General features: G+C 40.4%; 1 protein-coding gene across 2 annotated transcripts in view; it reads left to right on the top strand.

The window, feature by feature from the left end:
* The window catches only part of RIMBP2 (RIMS binding protein 2), a 129484-nt gene that overhangs the window by 85364 nt on the left and 22363 nt on the right, over positions 1–21757 (top strand). For both annotated transcript variants that reach the window (XM_025895487.2, XM_025895486.2), the window contains 8 exons: positions 555–605; positions 5142–5346; positions 10984–11135; positions 13451–13527; positions 14131–14240; positions 14662–15471; positions 19340–19491; positions 19862–20317. In XM_025895487.2, coding sequence (XP_025751272.2) covers positions 555–605; positions 5142–5346; positions 10984–11135; positions 13451–13527; positions 14131–14240; positions 14662–15471; positions 19340–19491; positions 19862–20317 — 2013 coding nt within the window. The remainder of the gene's footprint in view (positions 1–554; positions 606–5141; positions 5347–10983; positions 11136–13450; positions 13528–14130; positions 14241–14661; positions 15472–19339; positions 19492–19861; positions 20318–21757) is intronic.

Here is a 21757-nt window from a genome sequence, read left to right as displayed (position 1 = left end):
TTCTCTCTTTTCGTCTTTGACCCAATTGATTGGACCCTAAATGTTGCACTGCTGTTTTCAGAGAGCCTGACTTGTGCTTGCCTTGAGGTGTTTTGTGAGCTATTTTTTTCAATGATAAATACTGATGCTTCATTAAAAGAATGAGCTTAATTTTTGTGTCGCTTTCTCCTACCTGATATGGGAAGTTTCTACACTATGAACCTCCTCAGTATCAAACTCCACTTCAGCTTTAATTTGGAGGGTTTCAGAGATGTGATCTTGCAGTGTGTTGAGCCTGCTTGTGTTGGCCCAGCAAAATACCAATGCTATTAAGCTTCCCTGAGATTCGATCTCCTAAAAATAAGCAGTTATTTCAGAGGCTTGGAGCCCAAGTGCTGGAGTAATACTGGCAGAGCCACCCTTCCAGACTGTAATTGGCTCTGGATTTGTGTATACAGTATGCTACTTTATGTGCTTAGAGCATATTATATGTGGCATGACTAATGATTTTCCCTTTTCCTCCTTTTTTTCTCTTTTTTTTTCCTTTTTCTTTTTTCCTTTTCCATAAACACAAGGCTCAGGTTGAAGCTAAGAAGGAACATGAGGGAGCAGTTCAGTTGCTAGAGGTAAGATACTCTGTGTTACCTTTGCCTATTCAGGTTCCCTTCTGAATGTGATAACTTTACAGTATCATCACTTCTGAAAGTTCCAAGGAATGTGTAGGCAGATAGATTTTCTTTTTTAATCTTCTATTATAATTTCATCCTCTAAGGTTTATAATTCAGTTAGGAGTGCATTAAGCTGAGCTGTTGGAAGTAATTTGTGTACCTCAGTTTCTCATTTGGGACCTTTTTTTTTTGTAAAATACTATTAAAATAGAAAGTGATTAATTACGAGAAATATTATTTATTAGGCTGGAAATATAGCTGCAAATACCAATCTGTTATCTAATGTTCCTAATTAAATACTGGCTAATAAACATAAGGCAACATGTTAAAAAACTAAAAAGTTTAAACCTAATGAAAGAATTTAGATGCTTCAAATAACCTTAAAAGGGTGTGGTAGAGAGAGAACACTTCATTTTTCTGCCTGATGAAAAGAAAAGGCATTAAATGTTTTTTGAGGGTTAATGTATCCTAAAGAACAGGCAATACCATGGATTGATCGTAGCAAGGGCATTGCCAATATTTCATCTAAAAATCTGTTTTTAGCAAAAGCTGATTTCTAGTCTGTTTAGCTTCCCACAGTATTTCTGTGTGTCCACTTGCTGGTCATACCTTGGTGAAAGGTGTTTTTTCAGGTGCATCGATCAACTGTAAAGAAAAAATAATTAAAGAATTCGTTCATAAAAATCAATATTCCCACAGCACGTGTTTTGCTCATAGCCTTTCGTATTCACCATATATATTAAGTTTGTTTTAGCTTTCAGAACACAAGATTAAATTATTATTTAATGCCTGGTGGAAAGTATATAATGCAGGAAAACATAATTAAAAACAAGGCAGGCAAGAGATTATTTACCCCCCTCAAGCTGAGCACAATTCCTGTGTAGCTGATTTGTCTGCAACCTGCGATCTGCACAACCCCACCAAGGTTGCCAAAGCTTTTGCTTTTTATTGCCACAAGTGCATTATTGTTTTAGCATTTTATTTAATGTGCCTTTTGCAGTTTGAGATCAGCAGCAATATTGATTTCTGAAGCGTTCTGTAGCGTGGTTTGTGTTAATGCATGTCTTTACACGTGGAACTGTTCTAATATACTTCGCTTTGAAATGTAGAAAACAAAACAAAACAAAAGTATTCAAAACTGTTTTTATTTCTTTGGTTATTTCACATCTCTTTGTTTACTGTGTCTTGTTTGGGATTTATTGCTTTGCACTTCATCCAGAACACCTTGGACAGCATGCAGGTATTTTAGGGCATAAATTCTCCTTTCCCTGTCCTGAGTCCTGCACCTTTCCCTCTAAAATGAGTACGATAGCCCTGCCTAACCTTGCATGGGATGCGTGCCAGAACCATTGTTATGCAAGCATGCTTTGCATTTTTATTTTTTTTTTGGCCAAACACCAAATCATCAAAATTAGACTTTTATTCCACGAGAAATTAATCTTGGCATGATTTGATGAGAACTCAGATCCTGATTTTGGAAGTCAAATTTCTTAAGAGCATGCCCATTAGGAATGGTTTGGTAGTTTATTCACCACTGTAAACTTTCTGACTGTGTGGATTTTGTCTGAATTCAGATTGTTTCGCTGTTAATACAGAGACTATTTTATGTGGTATTTTCACCTGAGGTTGATTTGAACCACCCAGTGAAAGCTACTGCTGCCAAGAACAGCTAAACTATAAAATAATATCTCCCCAGCAGAACATGTGAGTTAATTACCAGTCTGAATTCAAACCTGTCCACTTGGAAAGTTGCTCATCATCTTCCCTGTCTCGTGTGAACAGTATCTGTCTTGTAATGGATGAAGTCTCTGCTTCATTTTCTGTTTTAGAAGCCATTTGAACTTTAGAAGCAGCACCATGGGTTGTATGAGAAACTTGGCGGGTGCCAAGTGACAGACATTCAATCTGTCTGCAGCAGGGAATGTCTCTTCATACAACCACTGCTGTAGGCAGAGCCACTTTTAGGGAGGTCTGGTAGACTTGGCACCTCTGTGCCATCGTTATCAGGGCAGATTAAATGGGAGGAACCACGACAGAGAATAAAAACCCAGATTTTATGGCTGTGAGCACACGCCTCGCTCTGCACTGACGTCCATGGACGTGTAGGTTTTCTCCAGCGAGGTGAGTCTGGCTGGCTGACAGCAAACCAAGCACGTGCCTGAAGCCAAGAAACGAGGATGAGCACAGGGAATGCTTCCTGGTAGCTCCACTGAGGATCTTAGGGCCCTTTTTTCTTTATATAGTACCAGCTTTGTGCTCACTTCTAACTCACAACCTTAAGCAGTAAAAGCATTTCTCTTCCAGGCTTCCCACTGTCATGACAGAACAACTTGAAATTTCCACATATTCAGAAGAAAAGACAAAGGCGGCATATATTGAGATGCATATACTTCTAAAATTAATAGATAATAATACATTACTGTTTTTTCAAAAACATTTTTAAGACGGACTTAGCATCTTGACGAGATTTGGATTGTGATGTTTTTATTTTTCATTTTATGCTAGAGTTTCCAAAACTGCATGTAGAAAAGTCAGTGTATATTCTTAGAGGGTCAAATAGCTCATCCTTAAAAGGGGGGACCAAAAACTCAGACCAGTTTACTTCTTTGTTTGCTTAATGTCCTTTTAAAATCGTACATAGATGTCATATTCTTGCAGCAAATTAACAAGCAGCAAAGGCTCACATTTCGGTCCCTCAAAACCACAGCAAAGGGATGAAAGACTAAAAAAAACCCCAAGCATTTAATGTTTGTGTAAAACTCCCACAATGTCTCTGATTCTTACTGGGTTTTGTTTTATAACAGATCAGATGGATACCCTGAGACATCTTTAGCAGAAATAAATTAATTGGTGTTATGAACACAGAGAAATTTTATCTTTGAAATTCACGGCGGCTTTAAAAAAGTATTTTTTACGAGAAAAGGAAGAAACAGTACCACCTTCTGTAGTAGAAAATTTGGATTTCTGGGTTCTTCTGGGTGCTATAAGTGTTTTCCTTGTCTGTAGCTGAGCTAGGATCTTTTTAGAGGTGGTATGTAATATATGTTTTCTTGATATGTAAAATGTGCAGTTTTTCTTACATGAACAAAGACATGTTTTGTCTTTGAGAAAACCCAAACTCTTAGTTCAGTTGAGTGAATTTAATTGATTCCTTTGTTAGAACAGTTGTTTAACGAGGCATATACTATAAAAGGGAGTTTTAATGAAGGAAAGTGATATTTGTTCATCACAAAGCACCAGTCCAGGATACAATACATCACCTTTTCATACAAGGAGCCCATTAGTGCCTCTGCTGGGCTACTTCTGCTGCTTTGGGTCACAGCACATAGACCTGGGTTCTCCCTGGGTCTCCAGTGGCCTTCCCTCTGCCACATTTCCAGAGCACAGGCCAACTGGTTGCCCTTATGTGAAAATCAAACCTCACAAAGGAAAACTCTCAGGAGCTTCTCTGATTCTTCAGTCTTTGCAAGAGGTGTTAATATGTTCTTTCCTAACTCTCTGGGTACTCCAGATTTGTGGGTTTTGTCTTCTGTGCAGATTGAATAAAATGCAGATTGAAATTTAAATTCATTGTACTGAAAACATTATTATATCCTTAATTTAGCTGGTACAATGAATGTGCAGAATGTGGATAAAAGGCTTTTTCATGCTCTAGTGTCTTTACTACTCTTCATATGTTCTGAGTAAAAGTGGTAGAAAAAAATCCTGAATTCCCAGGCCCTTTGTCATTTCTTTCAGTCAGGGAATCTTTCTTTCACATCACCTTATCCATTTTCTCACATCAGGAATTCATAAGGTGTACGTAGGCAAATTTCCCAGGTCAGCACAGAAGTTCTCTTTTGTTTTAAGTTCTTTTTTAAGTTCTCTTTTGTTAAAGCCTGATGCCTCGAAATTCAAACGAAAATGTTTGCCAACAATGACATTTTGGTGCTTCTCACAGCCTTTCAACCAACCTCCTCTTGCTGGAGTCTGGAGTACTTTGTGTGGCTTTAAAGAGAGGAGCATTGGTTTTGGAAGGGAATTCAGCCAGCACCTGGGTCCATATTCTGCATGAGCCACTGTGGGCTTTTTTGTTCTTGTTGGGTTTTAACACATAAATGTTAATCTAGCCATTCAGGAGGTTTATACTTAATAGCAGAGGATGGGCAAATCTCAGAAAAATACCTGAGTTTTAGAAAAAGTTGGAAGAGCACACCACAAAACTGACATTCAGATGTGTGTAGAAGTCACAAAGCTGTAGGACCTCTTTGCAGGTGTTCTTGACAGTGGTTTTTTGAGCACTGCCAAAATATAAGATGAGGAATTTCCCCTTTGGAAACTGAGGACGAAAGGAGAAATCACCTCAGTATTCCAGGGTTCCCACCAGGCTGAGAATCAGAGGGAGATCGTGGGCCTGTTTATCCCAAATAGTTTGCCTCTCCTGGCTTCCTGGTCCTTCAGAAAAATCTGATGGAGGCAGAGCTCTGATCCCAGCGTTGTGTCCTGGTTGTGCAGGCCAAGGTCCGGGAGCTGGAGGAGAAATGCCGGACGCAGAGCGAGCAATTTAACCTCCTGTCCAGAGAGCTGGAGAAGTTTCGGCAGCAGGCAGGGAAGATTGACCTCCTGAGCAGCAACACGTTGGCACCCTCGGATATCTCTGGTTCTCCTGGTAAATCTCTATCCCAGTTAATGAATGGAATAGCCACTTCTATAGGCAAAGGTAAGGACCAGCCTTTTGTTTGTGGGTGTCGGTTCTGCCCTGTAGGTTTTCCGGTGCAACTCCGTGATGTAAACACAGTTTGCTGTACAAATGGAGGGTAGAATCCACTCCTGTTCCTGTTTTGTGACTTGTTTAAATTTCAAAGTATCTCTTAAGCCTTCACTGAGCTCGTTCCAGTTTTATTTGGGCACAGCTGGGAGCACAATTCTCTCTAACTGTTGTTGGGTGTAGTGATAAGAGACCAGTTCAGTGTTAAATTGTGTGTTTCTTATGTAAAAATATACTTCCATTGTAAGAAGAAGGACTGTCTGCATATACAGGCTTTGTTGTGAAACCTTCCCTGTTTCAGGGACACAGGGGTAGGTCTGCTATCTTGTTGAAGTAGCAGTTCATTGGGAAAGCAAGCACAGAGACACACACACACTGTACTGGCCGTTACATAGAAGAGAAGTGTAAATAGAGATGGGTAGAAAATAGAGGAACTGAACGAAGTATTTTGACAGACACCAAAGTGGTTTTGGCTTAATTTCATTTGTTCAGCAGAAATGATGCACTTCTCCACAAAAAAATTGAAAGTAAAACATTAAAAAAATTAAAATTGAAGCAAACACTGTCTACAAAACACAGATTCTTGTATAAACTGATTTTGGTTGAAAATGAGTTTCCTGGGGATATATTTTAACAGAACTGGGTGAGGATAATATCTACAGTTGCTTGCTAAACTGTGCAAAGGTACGTTTAAATTTTTAACCATGTTTCAAATAGTATTTAAAGATGTAACTCCCAGTTGTTCTAGAAACAGAAGAGCCTCGACAAAAATATTATTGATTTGAGTTTGAAAACAAGTGGAGAATGTAAAGTTTGAAAAACAAGAAAAATTGATTTACATGTGTATTGTTGTTCTTACACTCACAGTGCCCAGGACAGTCCACAGTGTGTGGTTATCCAAGATCTGTGTTGAACTTTCACCGGGTCATCTCCTGTTGCCAGAGGCAACGGCTCTCCTAAGTACAGAGCCTTGTCAACCATCCATTATTCATATGAAAATTGCAAAGGTCAAGGCAAGGGGTTACCTGAGCACACTTGGAAATCACTTCCATGTAAATCACGTTGGATTGTGTATTATCAGGATGTTATTCTCGAGGCTGAGGAGTGTCCTCGCCAGCTCAGTGAAGAATCACTTCACTCGTTCTGCAAAAAACCAGCTGTCAGTTAATTCCCTTCACTTGCAAATTCACCAAAGGTTGTTTTAAAATAAGTGTGAAAAGGAACTGGAAATATGGAATAGTCTCGACTTTTCTCCCTAAGCTTCTAGAAAAACCCTGAGCAACAGGTCCTAAGAATCACAAATCATTTCCCTGCTGCTGCAGACGAGCAGTGATTTTCAGTGAAGGGTGCTAAACCCAATGTGAAACCAAGTCAAAGGGAAGCAAGGTGACATCCTTCTTTCATTTCAGTTCAGTGACTCTGTATTTTGTGTGCCTTGGGTTCTTGAGCACAAAATTGGAGCTGTTGGCAGTCTTACCCACTGTGGTACATGTTAATTCATAGGCTTTTCTGGAGCTGCAGGTTTTACTTAACTGGATGTCAAAGTGCAGTAAATGGAGAATTCTGGAGGCATTACCTGATAGCCATAAGAATTTAGTAGAAATTTCCTTAATACCAGCAGCATTAGCTCTTCATGTCTTCTAAGGACAGGATTTTCAAATTAGTTCAAATTAATTTTAAAGAAAAGGTAGTTAGGTATTGAAATGTCCTTCAGGCAGCTGGGGAAGGTCCAGCCTGTATCACTGCAATTGATTTAAACAGGTTCCCACCCCCAAATGAAAATCACCTAAACTTTTTAAGATACTCAGTCAAACTCTCCAAACTAATAAAATACCACTGGAAAAACCTTTTTAAAAACCTTCAAAACATACCAAACAGAAATATTCCATGTAATCCTTGAGTAAAGGCACAGCAAATGCAGCCAGGTCTGTACTGAAGGCATTTAAAGGCTGTAAATCTTTCCCCATAACCTTTTGATTTTTTTATGTGACTAAGAATTCAGGCCCTGCAGCACCAGTGAATAAACATCAGAAATCCTTGGACAACATTCATTCTCAGTATGAATGCACTGATAACAATAAAGTGATGTTTGAGCAAGTGGGCAGGATTTCTAATTACTGAAATCAGCCCTTCCACAATAATGATGGTAACGTACAGCAAGTTCTTCAAACCAGAAGTGTAATTATTTTTATTATGTGTGAGGAAGAAAGAACACAAGAGGGAACACAGGGACAGCTTTCAAAGCAAAGCAAATGACGGAAATGAGATCAGTTTATGACCAGCTGCTTTGCCTTAATTGGTGATGTTTGAATGTATCAGGAAATGAAATAAACCCAGCCAGAATGGATTAGAGCATTAAAAGTTCACTTTAAGCATATAATAATGTCACAATCAGATAGAGAAACCTTAAGATTTATTATTCATCAGATAAGAGGCTCGTCTAAATGGTCTTTCTGGGTAATTTAGGTAGTCCATATGGAATCAGCAATTGCAATAAATAAAATGGAGAGTCTAATTGTAATGCAAGTATGGGCAGCTTTAATTCTCCTGAAACATTTCAATTAGACCTGGTGATCTTCCTTTTCTCTTGAAAGGGTGTTCTTCAGACTTTAACAGGTATTTGCCAGGCATGGGAAAATAATGGTCATTTTGAGCACATATTGATTTCACAAAGACTTTATGGATAAAGCCCCCGTGGCTTTATAGGGTTCTTTTCTAGTATTTAGAGAAAAAAAAAGAGACATTTCTAGATGCTGCTGCATTTTCTTAAGAACTGACCTCTTGTACTCTTCATTTTAAAATGTGGTTTTTCCAGAGGGCAGATATAAAAGGAAAGGTGTTTCGTTTGGGTTTTTTTTTGCTTGGTTTGCAGTTAACAAGCTTTAAAACAGTCTGTAGGTCTCATTCCTCCACAGTCTGTAGCTCAAGCCCAGGGACATCATGTAGCCTTTTTTGCCTGTATCCTGTATTCACAACCTGCAGGAGTAGCTCTCCTCTGTAGAAATGATCAGGAGATGACAGAGGTTCAGGAGTTTTTAGGAGGAATGTGCTTCATGCACTGTGAGTCCCAATTTTGGTGGGTTTTTTTTTTGTTTGTTTTTGGTTTTGTTTTTTTTTGTTTGTTTTTTTTGTTTTTTTTTTTTTTTTGCAAAGGCATTACTTGATGATGCCTGTGTTTATTTTGTTTAAAATCCAACTGTGGCTCTACATACATAGAATCTGCATGAATTTACATATATTGTCTAAGTATCTCATGACCTTTTAAAAAGGCTCCTCTTCAGAACACACAGGAACTCACTGCTAAAGCTGCATGATAAGGCCCACATGAAAATCAGTTCTTTCCAGTTTACTGCAGATATTAGAAGACCTTGAAAATGCAGTAATTTTTAAACTGCTTTAAGAAATAGCTCACATTGTGGCCCTGGAGAAAAGCAGTCCCACAGTATGGAAGGAGCCTTAGAGGATCAGCTTCTTTTGTTTCACACACACTTTCCTAAGGAGACAGGAGTTGATGGCACCCTATGTGGATCTTATTGACAAGGGAGATGCTCCATTGCACAAGTAGCCAAATAAATGGAGAAACAGAGGACACTGAAGGCAGCAATTAGTCCAGTTAGGAAGACAGATCCATTTTACAGAGCTAGACCTGGGGCAGAAGCTGCACTTCCACATACCTTGATGGATATTCCAGTGACTCTGATGGGAGGTGAGGTATCTATGTGGGCATACATGTGTCCAGTCACTAATGCAGTCACAACAACATAGTTTTCTCTTCTACATGTTAAAGATTCAGGGCAAATTCTATGTATTCTGTCTCACAAGCAATAATAATAAGACAGATCAATATCTTCCAGCGTCCTGATGCTCCTGGAGTTCCTGATAATGCATGTCCCTATCCTAGTTATCCTATATGTATGCAAAGCAAGGGCTAGATTGTCCCAGAATCTTTCTCCACATTTGCCATGTTGTGCAACTAATTTAAAAACAAAGCCTGAAGAATCCAGGAGGTATGAGACCAAACAGCAGTTTCCTTTGAATGAATAATCACAGTTGGCCCAATTATTTATAGGCTTGGCGCTGACAGGCTGATATGGCAAGCACATTAACAGCAAACAGAAGGAGCTAAATTGGCTGAAGGTTTCTGAACAGGGATGACTTTTTTGTTATATATGTGAGAAAGGTTCCAAGAATAAAAAATGTGCCCTTTTCCAGCCTGGGGATTGCTGTAAGCGGGGCTGGCTGTAATTAATCTTTTGTGTGGTGAGTTGTATATTACCCTGCTGTCAATGGGCTTAAGCTGTCCTGCTGTAAATTACAGTGATGCAGAGAAAATTAATCATAATGGACTAATGAGAACACCAGAAAAACCCTCTGATGATATTCTTGGAGCTTATTCTCCTCTGCAGTATGAATAAAGAGGTTCCACTGATAATTCCTGGTGACGTGGTCTGGGAAGCTGCAGTTCAGTAGCAAAACATTGCTGTCCAGACTTCTGGCAGAACAGGAGAGGAAATGCTGAACCTACACATATTCAGAAAAATTAGAGCATAGGCTCATTATGTTAATGAAAAGGAGAATGCACTCTGCATATCTGGATGTGTCAGCAAGGACTGTGCTTTGCTGTAGCTTCTGCTCACGCTGCAGGTGTAACTAAGCTCAGTTTACAATCTCCTGCTGTCCTGTGGTTTGAGGAATAAAACTAACAGTAAAGGGGAAAAAATGTAGAAGTATTTTATATAACATTTGTTAGTCTGTCTTGCAACCTTGATGATGTTCTTTTTAATTGTCTCCCCTCACCTCTAGGCCTGATTTTCACTGGAGTCAGTGGGAGATAAGAGGGATCAGCCTCCTTAGGTTATTCAATGTGCAGTATACGCTGCCTTTTCATTTTCTTAAAACTGTTTTTAAAAGCGCAACAAAAATATTCAAAAAGGATTTCTGAAGATTTTTCCTTTCTCATAGCCCAAATCTTCCATTTTTTTAGAAACTGGAGAGATGGAACTGTGACCAAATTACGTGTTTTAGTGCTGGTGTTAAAGAGGAACTCTCACGAAGTATGAAGCAGGTGCTCTTGGCACTTGCTGCCTGACAAAAGTCAAACCACTTCATTTGAAAATGAACATCCTGCCAGCTAAATCATTAGCATTTCAGTCACTTTCTCAGAAGACAAATGTATGACTTGGTTCTACTTTCCAGTATATGACAGAGTCCCCAAAAGAAATAAAGGTTCTAACAGCAGCTCGTTAGTGCTGGGTATGTTAAACAGCAGGTCAGGTAACTTCTCTGTACATATTAAGGTGCTCAGAATGAAGGTGGACTTTTTCTCAATAAGGAAAAATTGAACTTTGAATTTTTTGAGTTAAAATACCTTCACTTTCTACATTATGTTTTGTTACATATGGTTGATTTATGTGATTTACCAAGAGACTGGGAACGAGTAGGCAGAGCCTTTTGTGTTCTACCTACTGTAGTCTTTTTCTAGAAGGATTTTTAACAGGAGGAGAAAATAACTCACTGCTGCTTATTAGTTGGCAGTATTTCTGCTTGAGAGCAATTCCTTATTCTCGTGTGTGTTTTGTTCACTGCCAGTTCATGAAAGTCCTTCTGGAAGTCGCTGTGTGATCTCAGAGTTTATAAGACCCCTTCAAATATCTGGAGACAAACCAGAACAACTGTCTGTCAAACCTACATTCCTGTCCAAGTCAAGATCTGGTACCCCAAGATGCAGATTTGATTCAGACGTGAGTCTTTTTAAATTTCTTACTGAAAATGTGTGTTACAGGGGCCAAGACTCCTCTGCCCCAGGGGGCTGATGCAGGTTGATCCATTGGCTTTTAAAAAGTCAAGACATGAATGTTCTCATTTTCTGAGGTAGCTCGAGAACACGATCAGTGGGAACATAACTGATATTTTCAAGGCAGACACCACCTGCTAACAGCCTTTCCAGCCTTTCCAGCCTTTCCAGCCTTTCCAGCACCCTCTTAAACTGATACTGAGCCTGTAAAATGGAAGTTGCAGGCTGTTGTCACCAAAGTCTTCCACCATCCAGCTGTTGCATCTGGTGTTTAATTGTACTTTTGAAAGGTTCTGTTCCTCCTTTCTTAGAAAGGTTTTCTGCTTTTTGGTAGGATTCTGGTAGAAATCCAGTGGGAGGCTCAGAAGAGCTTTTCAAAGCTGCCATAAAAAGTTGTTTGTTAATATTTAGGAGAAATGTTATAAATAAAAATAGGCATGGGACAAATTTTGGAAAACTTTTTAGAAGGGCATAATTTTCTATTAAATACTAAAAGGTCTGGTTCGTATGGGCAAATACCCATGAGGAAATGATCTTTAGATTTTACCCCTCACTTTGTAGTCTGGAATCCCTTTCTTAATCTTTACAGGAGTAAATAAATTGCAACTGTGCATATTTTCTTTCTATATTATATAAGTTCATTGCTATTGAACCTGTGAAAATTGATAGAAACAAATGTTTCTAAATGGATCACAAGCCTGAGTATTGTGTAGGACACTCAACAAAATATTAGATTCTTGTATAGGAGGAATTCCATGGGCATATCTAAGGATTATCCACAAGAAATATTTGTGTATATTTGTGTAGCAGCATTACTGAAAAGTGGAAACATTCACTGCTTTTAGAAGAGGCCACAGAAAAAGTAGTCAAAGCAGAAAAAGCAGCTTAGCAAGGAGACTTAGGGAAGCAGAACTAACAGCAAGGAACAGAAAAAGCACACGTCAAATTTAATTCCCTTTTTCTATTATTTTTTGAGTTATCTCTCACTGAGAATGTCAAGCCCTCTTTTGGAGAATTGTACTTTTTGTGCCTTCTAGAGTGTAATTATGTGATACATACTTACATTATGCAAGCTCACAGAAATTAAGCTCCATTCCTTTTCAGAGATATCCAGACCTAAGGGAGAGTGTATGAATAAAATCTAAAAATGGAGCATAACGCTGGGAAGTCTGAAATAAATAAGGAAAAAAAAAAAAGTGACACTCTGCAAAAAGTATATTTGCAACTGCCCTGGTTGTCACTGGTGCCAAAGTCTTCTAGAATAACCATTCTTGGTTGAGTTATGCACCATATAAAGGTGGCAGGGTGATAATCCTTGGAAATGTGCATACATCCCCAAATTCTACACAGGGGAAAATACCTGTTAGTGTCCTCTTCACTGGGGTCAAGTGTAGGCAGAATAGTGTGTGCTGTGCTAACCCACCTCTTGAGAGTTAATTCAGAGGAAAAGTGTATTAACTCAGTGTTTTTCTGGTGTACTTTTGACAGGGACCAGTTTAGAGCTGAAAGTTGCAGTTCAATATTCACTCTGTTTAGACGGTAAAATTGCAATCAATTTTTGGACAATTCATGTTATTTGATCCCACTGTTTACCTGGCATTTCTATTTTGATTAAAGTTCTCTCAAACACAGGCAAAGAGTTGGTCATGTTTTCTGAAATGGCTCACAGCATTCTGTAAAATAAATGGCAGGAAGTTTGACTCTCACTTTAAAAACTCTACTAGGCTCAAAGCATAACAGAAAGAATCACTGTTTTAGCAGTGAGATACCTGATGCAGAGCTAAAATAGGCACAGTCTCTGTTGATTCAGCACCACAATTTAATCTCTGGGTTTTGTAGACCAGATTTGTAATGGAATAAATGTGTGGCTTTGCAGATTTGAGTTAAATATGATGGTAAATTCCAAGGAAATATGTTTCTTTCTGTTAGTGGAAAGGGTGGGATTCAACAGATGCTGATGCTGTGGATTGGATTGGATTGGATTGGCAAGGGGATATATTTTGTGTGATACTCATTGTTTCAAATTGTTTGGAAGCTGACACTTGCACCAGCTCTAAACTCAATATTTGTCTTAAGTGCTTAGTCACTGCTGTCAGCCCTTCTAAGTAAAATTAACCAGTTGTGTTCCATGTTGGAATTTAATTTCTGTTTTTTCTCAATGTTGCATGTTCACTGTCTGATTGATATCACCTGTCAGGAAAACTGTTCATGCAGCTTTTTGAAATAGCATTACCTTTTTTTTTTTTTTTTGCTCCCCTACAGATGGATAATGATCAGAATTCCAATACCTCAAAGCAGAGATATTCTGGGAAAGTCCATCTTTGCATTGCCCGTTATAGGTAAAACCCCCCATCTCAGTCCATATATAATACACAGTTGTAATGTTCAACATTAGGTTTTCCTTCACTTTATTCACACACTGAATTATTACATGGAATCAGGGTTATGGATAACAGACCCCTTTACTGACTGCAAAATAGTGCCATGTCCACGTGCTTTAACTCTCAGAGGAAGCTGAACATGACATGTCTCTCTCACCCACGACTGTATTTCCAACCTTCAGTGCCTAAATGACATGAAATTGGTACCTCCTACTTCGCAGAGGATGCCTCAATCTGTTCTTATAAATTACCTTCTCAAGCAAGGAAAGATTTAAAAGTCCATTGCATCTTTGCTTTGCACTTTAAAATTTCAGATATAAAGTCCTGTCATGATAAAAATTTCAGAGACTAACAATTTCTTTCAGGATGGATATGGATTTAAATACTTCCTCGTGGAAGTTAACAAACTTGTGTAAGAGACACATAAAAAATATAAAACAAATGAAATGTGGGGGCTGGAAAAGACCCCCCACAACTGAGTTTCTTTTAATTCATTTAAAAAAAATAAGCCTTAGAGCTGTCCACCTCCCCCGATCAGTGTTGCTCCTGTGCTCCCTGCAGTTACAACCCTTTCGATGGACCAAACGAAAATCCAGAGGCAGAGCTCCCTCTTACGGCAGGAAAGTACCTTTACGTGTACGGAGACATGGATGAAGATGGCTTCTATGAAGGTATTTTTTTGCTTTTTCCAGCCTGTGAATTCATGCTAATTCATGCAGATCGAAATCAGTCCGTCTGTCAAACACGCTCCAAATTCTTTCCTTCTTAGTCTACCACTAAATCAGTTGCTAAAATTACCCTTATCATCGCTCTGTTAATTAACAGAGTTTCTGCACCGGCAAAGCCGCTCCTCGCAGGCAAAGCTAATTATAAGATATTTTATAGTGTCAGCTTTTCCTGCTGGCAAGATTGAAGTTGACAGGAAAGCTTGCTGGCAGTTCTGGTGTTCCCCTTCACGTTCTCAAGCTGTGAATGTTGTTTATGTAGGGTTTGCACTCCATCCTTCTTCCTTGTCCTGTCCGCTCTCAAGGCACGGGCATGAAGGAGGTGTTCTCCTCCAAGGATTTTAATGGCTTTGCTCTTCCTCACCAGGAGAACTTCTGGATGGACAAAGAGGACTAGTCCCTTCAAACTTTGTGGATTTTGTTCAAGACAACGAGACCCGGTTATCAAGCACATTAAGCAGCGAACAAGATCAGAATTTTATCAACCACTCGGGTCCTGCTCTGGAAGGAGATCTCTTGGAGATAAGTCCACCAAGTCACATAGACTCCGGCGTCATCAGCAACGGCGCAGGGACTCTGGATGTGAACATTGATGAAATTGGAGAAGACATTGTGCCTTATCCTAGAAAAATCACCCTTATCAAACAACTAGCCAAAAGTGTCATTGTGGGCTGGGAGCCACCAGTGGTGCCACCCGGCTGGGGAACCATCAGCAGCTACAACGTCCTGGTGGACAAGGAAATCCGGATGAACGTCGCCTTGGGGAGCAGAACGAAAGCTCTCATAGAAAAGCTCAACATTTCTGCCTGCACATACAGAATATCCATCCAGAGCATCACCAACAAGGGCAACTCCGACGAGCTGCAGTGCACTCTGCTGGTGGGGAAGGATGTCATAGTAGCCCCCTCCAATCTGAAAGTGGACAATATAACCCAGATTTCTGCTGAGCTGTCCTGGCTCCCTACAAACAGTAATTACAGTCACGTCATCTTCCTCAACGAAGAGGAGTTTGACATTGTCAAGGCTGCTAGCTACAAGTACCATTTTTTTAATTTGAAGCCCAATATGGCCTACAAGGTGAAGGTCATGGCAAAGCCCCATCAGATGCCCTGGCAGCTTCCCTTGGAACAACGAGAAAAAAAGGAAGCCTTTGTGGAATTTTCTACATTGCCAGCAGGTTTGATATTTTTCTCCCTACCCCAAAACTCTCCAGTTAAGTTTCTCTGAAAATACTAGATAAAATAACCTTTGGCTTCCTGCTCTAATCCCTGCCACTTTTGTGAGCAGACTGGGGATTATTAGATTGTTTTATGCTATTTAAAATTAATTCCTGTCCTGCATTATTGTCTTCTTCACTCCTGGGTAAGGACAGATGCATTTTTGGGAGATAAACTTCAGATCATCATCTCAGATAACATGCTAAGTGTTTTATCAGATTAATCTCCATTTGTATTTCGTTTGTCCAGTTATAATATTTCTGGTAGTAATTTATTCTCATTGGCGTGAACAGCACTGGGAGAAAAAACAGTTTTTACTTCTGACATGTCATTTTTTTGTTATGTGTGTGTCTTAAAGCACTTTTAACATTTTCTCTAATGAAAAACAACACAAACCTCTTAGAGGACCACGGAGTCACTTAGGGGACGTAAATGTATTTTGGTTGGGAAGTTGTAATCACATTGTACAATTTGAACCTGTAAAGTCAACAAATCCATTTTGTTTTGGATAGTCTGAGGTTTTTTTCCCCACCTGGCTTTTACATTAGGAATGGTGGCAAGCCTTGTCAGTCATTTCCCACTATTTAAGAACACTGAAGTGGTGTTGAAAACTGGAGCAGAAAGAATGTAGTGAATTAAAGGATAATCTCATGATTTTGGGGGTATATGGCAATATCCCTGAAAAAAATTGAACGTGTCCTTATATATTCACCTACCCAAGGTCATCTGATCAAGGACAAGTAGGAGACTCCTTATCCATCCAGTCTTTCAGATCCCTGAGTGCCTCTGGAACAGGGACAGACAAGCACAAGTGGCTCCTGGAGAGTGGAATGTCAGTAGCATGTACTGAGCTGTGGTTCCTTCACTCCCTGCTGGGATTTGATTCCAGCAAAGAGGCAGGAATTAATTCTGATCTGTTCCTTGGCTTGTATGACTTTTATTTATGTGAGGAGACAGGCAGGACAGCCGTGCTGGCTGAGTAGACAGGGAATTAAGCTCATATGTCTCCTCTTTTTGATGCTGTTGATTCATAGTTTCAGTAAAAACATCCTCAGCTCACACATTTACTCTTTTGTCTGGAATCATGTCAGTGAGGTGAGTGGTGGTGCTGTTGTAGAACCTGTGGGAGGGGGACATTTCCAACCTGGAATGTGTTCTGGGGCAGCTGGGAGGCACTGCCTGGATGCTGGCTTGAACTTATTACATTTGCCAGCTTCTTTACTGATTGGGAAAGGCCTTTGGAGTGAGGTATTTTTCAAACACTGAACGTGCTGTATCTCCCTCTAGTTGCTGGAGTGTGCTAAGCAGTGCCTGAGCTGTTCTCTGCTGGGGAGCTGAAATGCAGTGAAACCTCATCTTTTAAATCCAGAGTCTTCCCCCCCCCCACCTTCATTGCACAGGGAGCATTTTTACAGAAGCATGTCAACTTTTCACTGTTTTATAGCAAAATAAAATAGCAACAGTTGAAGCTATTAGAGGCCTATGCCTGTATTTCAGAAGTTATTGGAACAAAGGGAAAGGATGCCCATGAAATGGGAGTTAACCATCACAGTGTGTCATGGTTTTGTCTTGCAAATACTGCTGGCTTCGAGTAATCACATCTTTCTTCTTTCAAACCACAGTTAAAAGAAAGAAATTAAGTGACTAATGCTGGTTCTTTTTCTCAGACTGGATTAATTTTCCTCCTTAAATACCTCCAGTGCTCATTTTATTCAAAGCTGAGAAGCTCTGGCCTTTACTAGTGGGTTGGGTGATATCCTTACAGAAAAGGATGTCATCAGCCACTTATCCCAAAAAAGGAGTGGGGATCAGGGAATATTTTAATATTTTCACACTGTATCAAACTCAGGGTTTTTTTGAGAGTACAATAAGCAAAAATGATCTTGAGGGAACTGCTCACATTTCAAACCTAGAGAGAGCGGTTACATGAAAAGTGCAGGACAATTAAGGGTCAACTTTTCTTTTTTTCTCTTTGCATAAATATATCATGTTTAGCATGATTTATACTGAAAACACATTGCTTCCTGTGAGACCAAAGCCGATTGACAGCTGACCAATTGATTCATCAAAGCATTGAAATTTGATTTTCTTGATTCATCAAAGCATTGGAATTGCTTAAATTAAAATAGAAGTAGTTCTCTCTCTTGGACGCTCAGATCCAAAAACAGAAATAAGTACAGGATCAGGACCCGTGGGACTGTTATTGGTTTTGAACTAATTTATGTGAAAAACCCCATGAGGACCAAAGTAGGGCAGAATTCCAAAACAAACATTCATGTTGATGGCCAAGACCATCACAAGTCATCAAAAATAATTTCCCATTTAATGATGGGGGAAAATAGAAACCATGCTAAGCCTTGGGCATCACACTTTATTAAACCTGTCCCTGCCAGAGTCTCTGAAGGTCGAGACACACTCCCTGGGGATTGTTTAGTTGTGGGAGAATGGAAGGAAGGTGACTTCTCCTGCAGGACCAGATTAATGTCATTGTCACTGACAAGATAGTGGGTTAGATCAGATGCATTCTTTCTTGTAAGCTCAGCAGCCCTGCTGGATTGGGAATGCTGGCTGTCAATAAAATAGGATGGTTAGGAAAGCTGAAATTCAATCCTAGACCAAAATCTGTCTTGGCCAAAAATAGTCTACACCCGGTCAATTTGCATACTTTGGACTTGCAAGTTAAAAATACTTTATAGATGCAGGGGATGGTACAAGCAAAAATTTCCTGTTGTGCCTGTGCTGTCCTGAACATGACCATAATTTTATTTCCATGCCCTCTGGAGAACAAAATTCAGTGACAGCAAACCAGTGAAATGCACTGGCAGTTTGCCAGCAAACTGGCTGAGACTCGTGTGGTATTTTGCACATGTATCAGGCACACAGCTGAAATATTTGTGGCCTTTTTGGTAGATGAGCAGGAACTGGTTGTGCTTAGTTCGCTGGGAAAAGTAAACTAGAGGTTTGTATCCTCCTGGCTGTTCTGCAGAGCTTGCTGAACCCTCCTTCTGAGATGTTTTAACACGAGACATTTCTCAGGGTTTGGCTGTTAAATTAGCACAACAGGATGCTTGAAAAATTTATGAACTAATAATCTCTATGGTATTTTTACTTTGGCTTTCTGGCCGCAGTAGAACTATTTATAGTAGGGTAATGTCTTTTAATTAAGGATGTATTTGGTGTGCTATTACACTAACATACTGGAAATGCCTTAAGAGGTTAGTGGATGCATTTTTTTTCTTCAGTGCAGAGGAAAGACTGTGAGATCAGTTGTCCTTTAACCAGCGTGCTGCTGGTGGAAAATGTTGAATTTTCAGCTTGCAGTTCACATTGCACCTTAGTTCACTGTGCTTCTGGCCCTTAAATTGGGACTTGGAGCCACTGATGGTCCAGAGAGACAGAATTTGGATGTGATTTCAGAGTATGTAATGTGCATTCAGTGCAGACATATATCTCAAAATGTAATTTGCTGTCACATGCAGCAGTTTTCCACTAACAGTGCCTATCCTGGGCCTTTTTCTCACTCTGTTTTTCTGTTAGCATATCCTGCATTCAAGAATATCAGTTATGCAGCCTGGAGGGTTAAAAACAGGTTCACAGCAAGGTGCAAGTACAGACCATCTTGAAAAGGAGTACAGTTTAGTTAATGGTCATAAAGTGAGGGTCAGTTCCTGCTCCATGACCTGCTGAGCCCGTGCTTCTGCTCTTACAAAACAACCACAACAAGGATAGTTTGTCTTCTAAAAAATTAAAAAAAAAAAAATAAAAAAAATAAAAAGTGCTTTGAGATCTGTAGTTTCCAGCCACAGTGACCTGTCCCATCTTCCTCAGGTCCTCCAGCTCCACCTCAAGATGTTGCTGTCCGGGCTGGGTCCACCCCAGGGACCCTCCAGGTGTCCTGGAAGCCCCCGACTCTGACGGCCACGGGGACCTCCCACGGCGCCAACGTCACAGGTTACGGGGTTTATGCGAGAGGGCAACGGGTGAGTTCTCCTTCCAGCATTACAGGGACCATCTGCTCTGTGGGAATTCCAACAGGTGAAGGCAGCAAGAAAGATGTGACAGCCCTTGGATGCCTGCAGGGGGTTCTCACTCAGTTTTCAGGAGACCCTGTTCTTTTGTTTGTGCACAACTTGCTCATGAGCTTCCTTTCTACAGACACTTCAGCTTTTGGAGAAAAAAACCCAAAAACTTCAGCTTTTGGACAACGGGGTTGAAAGGATTAAAGACAACTGGTGCTGGGGTTGGAAATAGTTCACCCCATGTCAAGACTTTGAAGGTTGTCCTTTAGTGGGGCTGAGGGGAGGGAGGCAGATGTTTCCATGCTCATGAGTTGTTTGTTTGTGCTCCCAGGTGGCAGAGGTGATCTTCCCAACAGCAGAGAACACACTGGTGGAGCTGCTGAGGCTGAGGAGTTTGGAAGCGAGGGAAGTCACTGTTCGAACGCTCTCTGCACAAGGGGAATCAGTGGACTCTTCTGTTGCTGCCATTCCACCCGACCTCCTGGTGCCTCCAACCCCTCACCCCAGAACTGCTCCCAAATCTAAGCCATTAGCAAGTGCCGGAGCCCCAGAAACCAAAGAAGAACATTTAGGTCCCCATTTGAAAAGGGATGAGTCGTGGGAGCAGACTCGTTCGGCGTCCCCCGTCCACGGACACACCCTGGAGCCCCCCAGCTTCCACAGCCACGGGAGGAGGTCTCCATCCCCCAACAGGATCCTCCCTCAGCCCCAAGGCACACCCATCCCAAACACCGTCGCGAAAGCCATGGCCAGAGAAGCTGCGCAAAGGGTTGCAGAGAGCAACAGGGTAAAGGCAAACTTTTTCTCTCAAGGGCTTTTTTCGGGTTGTTTTTATTCATTGTGGTGCTTCCCATCAAAAGGGTTTTTTTTCGTCACGTGCTTTAGGGAGCAGATAATTCATTCCTAAGCTCTGAGGGTCCGTAGTTGGAGATAAAACAGTGTGCTGAAATTCTGTGCGTGTAAAGCACTGTTGTGTCTGTCTGCCGTGGATCTCACAGGCAGTTTTACATATTTGCCCTTCTCAGTGTCACATTTTCACAGATGTTCACAACTGCTTTTCACTGCAGCTCCTCCTGTAGCTGCTAACAGCATCACTGCCAAAGGACACTGCCTGGTTTGGACCCATGGCTGCTGCAGTGACTCAGATGTTTGCTAGTTAATTTAAATCCCATATTTGAGGCTCAAGGGTCAGTACAGCTGATGTATATGCATCCTGACAACACGCTCTGGTTTTTCTACGCAAGTATGCAATATTTAAACACTCCCAGTGCCCTGGGCAGTGACTTTCTCATCACAAGCTGCTCACAACTGTCTGTTACTTTTTACAAGCTGTGGAGTCACTTATTTCATACACCCTTGTGGTCCTTCATCCGGCAGTCATCACTTATGTCCAGTTTTTGGTCTCCCATCATATGTCCAAAATAACTCCATTAATTTTGACAGTTCACACGTATCTTAACAGCCCCAGCTTGTTGACTGTCCCTCTTTTGAGCCAGTGGGTGAATTGAGCCAGCTTTTGAGAACCTGAGTAATTCTGGATCAATAATGTCTGATAAATACATAAGTGTGCATGTGTATGTATCTTCCTTTTGTTTATAAAGAAAGAAAACTGGAGTAAATGTAGTAGAAGGAAAAAATTTGTTTCTTGGGCTCTCAGAGGTGAAAGTTGATTTAAGAACTATATAGGGAAAGATAACAGAAATACTTTTTCTAGTTTGGAAAATGCTGACATAACAAATACTCTGAACCATGTTTAATTACATTAATTTAAGTGATGCTTGAAATGTTTAATTCAGGAATGTGGACAGAAGTTTACAGATGAATTCATTCTAAATTAAATCAAATCCTACCAGTGATATTTGTCATGTTTAGTCCCCTGTAGTAGAAATTCTTCTCCTGTGGTAAGCTGCTGCAGAAGCTGTGTGCCTTCTCCCTGCCCTCATCCAGCCTGTTAGATGGCTGAGGGTTATTGTCAGGAGAGTAAGCAGCAGGAATTAGTAACTGAGGCCAGGAGTGACCTCAGAGCAGAGGAAGAGCCCAGAGTCTCATTCTAAAGCTTTTTTTGTGCTGAGTTCATCCACTGACTCTCTGCCAAGGGGAAATTATTGTCTTTGTTAGCAGCCTCTGACTGTAGAATACTGAGAATTTTGACATAAGTGGTACAGGGAAGAGAGCAGACGAGTTGATGATCACAGAGAATCATGTAATTGTTTATGAGCCAGAGGAA

This window comes from Manacus vitellinus, unplaced genomic scaffold (genome assembly GCF_001715985.3).
Source record: "Manacus vitellinus isolate BGI_N305 unplaced genomic scaffold, ASM171598v3 scaffold_31_pilon, whole genome shotgun sequence".
Classification (NCBI taxonomy): Eukaryota; Metazoa; Chordata; class Aves; order Passeriformes; family Pipridae; genus Manacus; species Manacus vitellinus.
This window is presented reverse-complemented; position numbering and strand designations above follow the sequence as displayed.